Source organism: Oncorhynchus mykiss, chromosome 32, assembly GCF_013265735.2.
Source record: "Oncorhynchus mykiss isolate Arlee chromosome 32, USDA_OmykA_1.1, whole genome shotgun sequence".
In the NCBI taxonomy this organism is placed as follows: Eukaryota; Metazoa; Chordata; class Actinopteri; order Salmoniformes; family Salmonidae; genus Oncorhynchus; species Oncorhynchus mykiss.
This window is the reverse complement of record NC_050572.1, coordinates 38142192-38148191: the sequence shown is the minus strand read 5'-3', so window position 1 is coordinate 38148191 and position 6000 is coordinate 38142192. Positions and strand designations below refer to the sequence as shown.

Here is a 6000-nt window from a genome sequence, read left to right as displayed (position 1 = left end):
CCTGACATCATGGCTTGAGTATTCCAAGCGAAAACATATGCTGGCGAAGCCCAGTAATAAACCAGTAATTTATGGGTGTTAACAGTGGACTTAACCCCTGAGTACCACCCATCAAACCAACACAGGGGAACATCAAGGAGCACTCACCCAGGCCACTCACCACCTCTAACTGTCCCCCCTCTGATGAATAATAGCTTTCCTCAGGAAGAGAGATATGCAGGAGGGGGACAATGTATCAGGGGTCCATGTGAAAAAGTGCTAGTAAAGCAAGTAAAGAAGTTATGTAATGTTGTCATTCATTTGCTGATAGACACAGCTGTATTTTGGCTGATCAATCGTTTGTGTGTTATGGTAAATGGCACAGTGAAGTGTGTAAAAACGTCAAGAATGTTGCAGAATTGTAAGTAGAGAGGTGTTAAATTCTTATGTTTTGTTTGGATGTGTACTTATCCTAACTTCTTTTGAAGTCATTGCCAACTATTTTGGAGCGTGTCATTTCAAGTTTTGCCTTGCTATAGGTTTTGTGGCCATAATAACATGTTTCAAGACCAGTGAGCCACAAGCCCAGAAGTTCAGAAGTAGCCCAGAGAAGAAGAAAAAAACAGTCCTGCCCTTTCTGAAGATTTCCTGTTTCATGAAAAGTGCATACATACTGTCTGACTCATATACGGCAAGTTCTGCCTGCACTATTTACTTTTCTAACCGGACGCTGCTTGAGAGACGCATGAGAGCAACAGGCAGACCCGAAGAAACCCCACGAAGAACGTCTCGAATTAAAGTCTGGATATTTACTTTTATCAAGGCTTTAGTAAATGAAAAGAAGAGGAGTTTATAGTCCGTTTCTAAATGGAGCTACTTCGTTTTTCCGCTTTCTGGTGGGGAACGATAATGTTTGGTAGTATTCAGCTAGAACAGAAAAGTGAGTTTTACGTTTATTTATTTAAAGTAACCTATGAATGTTGGTGGTTGGTTAGTGTTATCGAGGTCAAGTAATTATTGAAACATTTATGAGGTTGTTGTAACGAACGTTGACACTAGTTTCTTCAAAATTGTCATTCAGTTTTTTTTGTAGCAGGTGGTCAAACATAATCCAGCCATAAAACTATACATTTTAGTGGAAGGCGACATTTTCAGCTCATTTGAGCTAAAACTCGCAAATATATTAGCTGGTGTTACTGCAATTTGTATGCATAGAAGTATTTAATGTATACAAACTACGCAGTCAGTGTTGTTCAATATCAGGAATTCAGGAACGGTGGTACGTTTATACCCAAATCCTCATTTTTGTACTAAAGTGGGGTTGGAATGTATGAACATAATGTCTATGTTCAATGATTCAAGTGAGCACTAGTATTTTCCAAGAGGAACTCACATCAGAAAAGCATTTGAGTGTGTAGAATGATGTTTTTGTAAAGAGGAAGTAGGTACAGTATATGTTGTGTGTTGAAGGGGTTGCTTAACACAGTGGGAGGAGGTTTAGCTACACCACCTGTTGCAGGAGAAAACATGCATGGTCGTCCGACCAATGGGACTTTTCATTCTGATGTGCGTTGTTGACACTGGATGTTGGAATTATATTTGGTCTATCATTTGCAAGGTAGACATATCATAAATTGTCATCTATTGCCTCTGTCTCCAACTCCAAACATGTCCCAATGGTACCAAACAGCTTTGACTTCTTATAATCCTCTCTCCCCCACATCTGCAATTATATTTTGCCCTGGGTGACAATTACCAGCATTCATCCACACCATAGCCCGCCTCCTTGGGCTTAAATAACATACACTTTGAGAGGAGTTTTTCTAATGATATAATTACTCCTAACTCTACCACCTCTCACTCTACTACCAGCTCTCAGCCCAAGTTAATTCTTAGCTGTTCTGTTATAACTCTATAACACACTACAAACCACTTCAGGCCAAATTCAAAATTGTACTCCTCTGCAGAACTTAACTGTAATGCCTTTATTTGTTTGCTTAAGATTTAGCAAGTCAGACATGTCAGGCACCCTAGAAATAGCAATAACAGAATATAGCCTAGTATCCCTCTGCAATATCCTGACACCATGTTTACTTCACTGGCTGTACTGCCTTATGAATGTTGCCAGCTGCAGTGGATGTGGCTTCCCTAGATCTGCTCCAGTTACCCTGGTTTTCAGACTTGCAGGTTGTATAATCTGCTCCAGTTACTCTGGTTTTCAGACTTGCAGGTTGAATGATCTGCTCCAGTTACCCTGGTTTTCAGACTTGCAGGTTGAATGATCTGCTCCAGTTACCCTGGTTTTCAGACTTGCAGGTTGTATGATCTGCTCCAGTTACCCTGGTTTTCAGACTTGCAGGTTGAATGATCTGCTCCAGTTACCCTGGTTTTCAGACTTGCAGGTTGAATGATCTGCTCCAGTTACCCTGGTTTTCAGACTTGCAGGTTGTATGATCTGCTCCAGTTACCCTGGTTTTCAGACTTGCAGGTTGAATGATCTGCTCCAGTTACCCTGGTTTTCAGACTTGCAGGTTGAATGATCTGCTCCAGTTACCCTGGTTTTCAGACTTGCAGGTTGAATGATCTGCTCCAGTTACCCTGGTTTTCAGACTTGCAGGTTGAATGATCTGCTCCAGTTACCCTGGTTTTCAGACTTGCAGGTTGAATGATCTGCTCCAGTTACTCTGGTTTTCAGACTTGCAGGTTGTATGATCTGCTCCAGTTACCCTGGTTTTCAGACTTGCAGGTTGAATGATCTGCTCCAGTTACTCTGGTTTTCAGACTTGCAGGTTGAATGATCTGCTCCAGTTACCCTGGTTTTCAGACTTGCAGGTTGTATGATCTGCTCCAGTTACCCTGGTTTTCAGACTTGCAGGTTGTATGATCTGCTCCAGTTACCCTGGTTTTCAGACTTGCAGGTTGTATGATCTGCTCCAGTTACCCTGGTTTTCAGACTTGCAGGTTGTATGATCTGATCCAGTTACCCTGGTTTTCAGACTTGCAGGTTGTATGATCTGCTCCAGTTACCCTGGTTTTCAGACTTGCAGGTTGAATGATCTGCTCCAGTTACCCTGGTTTTCAGACTTGCAGGTTGAATGATCTGCTCCAGTTACCCTGGTTTTCAGACTTGCAGGTTGAATGATCTGCTCCAGTTACCCTGGTTTTCAGACTTGCAGGTTGAATGATCTGCTCCAGTTACCCTGGTTTTCAGACTTGCAGGTTGTATGATCTGCTCCATTTACCCTGGTTTTCAGACTTGCAGGTTGTATTTCTGTTGCATTAAGCCACAGCTCTACTCCACCCTGCAGATTGGGAACAGCTACAGTAGGTGTTTTGTCCTGGTACAGGAGTACAACATTCTCTCCTAAGTCAGTAGCCTTGATATTCTCTGGCATAGAGTAATACAGTATACTACTGCACTGTGAGGAAGTTGGAGGGAAGAGAACCGTATTTGCTCTCTCTCCTCTACTGAGGAGAGAGAGAGAGAAGGTTGATTATTTTAACATGGTTGGTCACGTGACCTGACAAAGTGGCTCTATCAGGTTCACCCCCTGCCAGCCGGTCAAACACAGCGGAGACCCAAGTGCGGTCAAATGGTGCCCTATTCTCTATATAGCAAACTACTTTTGACCATTGCCTGCTCAAAATTAGTGCTTTATATGGGTAATAAGCTGTCGTTTTGAACACAGACCCAATCCTCACCCATTTCGCTTGGCTGAACTTAGCTCTCGGCGACTGGAATTCTTCAAGAGGAAATCCCCGAGCTGCACATGCAGACAGGCCTAGATGACGGTCAATAATGCATTTTCACTATCGGTTGTGTCACGAGGACGCTGCTGATGCAAGTAAAAGGTTGAGCTTTCTCTTCCTATTTGTGCAGTCTATCATACTTAGACTTGTGGTTATGTGGTAGTGACGTCATTCAGTGTGTAAGATCTCTCCCTCCGTCTCTTTTCACTTCATTTCACCTCATCTCTGTTTTAACAATTAGGAGCATCTGATTTTGGTCCGTTTCTGGTTTTATACATGCTAAAGACACTCCATAAAGGTCTGGAAGGAGAGCAAATGGAGGGAAAAAAAGGGAGTGATCTGGCAGTTGGGTGCAACATCTTTCTCTTCCTCTTGCGTTTTCTTTCTCTCTTGCTCTCACTTTCCAACCCCTCGGTGAGAAAGTCCTGAAGATTGTTGGATCCTTCCTACCTTACCAAAGTGGACTGTTTTGGGGCTATAGTTGATTTTATGTTCAAAATGTGCTGTCCACATGTTATTGCGACAATTAAGTAACTACAGAGAAACATTGATGTAAGGTAATCAACCGTTCACTGGAGCCCTCCAAAGCAAAACTCTCTGAATTATGATTAGCTTTTGTAACAGGTGGACAAACATAACCCAGCAATAGTAAATTACACATTTTTGCTGGAAGGGACCATGTTCCTCTCACCAACGATACAGTATGGCTATTCACTAAAGAGAACGGAAGCGTGTCCAAAATGGCACCATGTACACCCTTTATAGTGCACTACTTTTGACCAGAACCCTATGGGCCCTGGTCAAAAGTAGTGTACTATATAGTGAATAGGATGCCATTTCACACGCAGACAGTGTGTAAAGTTGGACCAAGTCTTCATATGATAACACGACCCCTGTGGGGTTGGGACTGAATAATGCTTGCACACATAGATAAAGTCGAAGAGAGATTTTTTAATTTAACTAGACAAGTCAGTTAATAACACATTCTTATTTACAATCACATCCTACCCCAGCCAAACCGGACCAATTTTGCGCCGTCCCACGGGACTCCCGATCACAGCCGGATGTGATACAGCCTGGAATCGAACCAGGGACTGTAATGACACCTCTTGCACTGAGATGCAGTGCCTTAGACCGCTGCACCACTCGGGAGCCCTAGAGATAGAGATGTCCTCTCCCCATCTCGCAGCCAAAAGATCCCTGTTCCCACATACTTCACTATGGTGATTGCAGTGAAAACATAATTCCCTCATACTCATTGCGATTGGAAGAGTTAGATTCCAGTTGTTGCCATGTGTCTGAGATTTGTATTCTCTTACATCAGCCAAACAGTAGCATACAGTCTAATGGTTATCAGGAGCAGCACACGCAGTGCAAGGACAGGTAGATAACCAATATAATTTATTTGGGAGTAAAACATGAGCACGCACACACACACACGCAAATCAAATCAAACTTTATTTGTCACATGCGCCGAATACAACAAGTGTAGACTTTACCGTGAAAGGCTTCTCTTACAAGCCCTTAACCAACAGTGCAGTTCAAGAAGAGTTGAGAAAATATTTACCAAGTAGACTAAAATAAAAAGTAATAATAAAAACAAACACAATAAGAATAACAATAATGAGGCTATATACAGGGGGCACCGGGTACAGATTCAGTGTGCAGGGATACAGGCTAATTGAGGTAATCTGTACATGTTGTTGGGGGTGAAGTAACTATGCATAGATAACAAACAGTGAGTAGCAGCAGTTTACAAAAGGGAGGGGGGTGGGGGGGGGTCTATGACTTGGGTCACTGGAGTCTCTGACAATTTTATAGGCTTTCCTCTGACACCGCCTATTATATAGGTCCTGGATGGCAGAAAGCTTGGCCCCAGTGATGTACTGGACTGTTCGCACTACCTTCTGTAGAATCTTACGGTCAGATGCCGAGCAGTTGCCATACCAGGTGGTGATGCAACCAGTCAGGGTGCTCTCGATGGTGCAGCTGGAGAAGCTTTTGAGGATCTGGGGACCCATGCCAAATTTTGTCGTGCCCTCTTCACGACTGTCTTGGTATGTTTGGACCATGATAGTTCGTTGGTGATGTGGACATCAAGGAACTTGAAACTGTCAACCCGCTTCACTACAGCCCCGTTGATGTTAATAGGGGCCTGTTCGGCCCGCCTTTTCCTGTAGTCCACGATCAGCTCCTTCCGTCTCATCGTTGTTGGTGATCACTGTTGTGTCGTCAGCAAACTTAATGATGGTGTTGAAGTCGTGTTTGGCC

The 6000-nt window shown here is 43.2% G+C and overlaps 1 protein-coding gene across 3 annotated transcripts in view; it reads left to right on the top strand.

The window, feature by feature from the left end:
* The first annotated feature begins 265 nt into the window (after positions 1 to 265).
* tgfr2 (TGF receptor-2 precursor) overlaps positions 266 to 6000 on the top strand; it is a 30777-nt gene continuing 25042 nt past the window's right edge. Inside the window, exon 1 of one of the 3 annotated variants that reach the window (XM_036970605.1) lies at positions 266 to 400. In XM_036970605.1, the coding sequence (XP_036826500.1) occupies positions 349 to 400 (52 nt within the window). In that variant the 5' untranslated portion in view covers positions 266 to 348. 3 annotated transcript variants of the gene reach the window in all.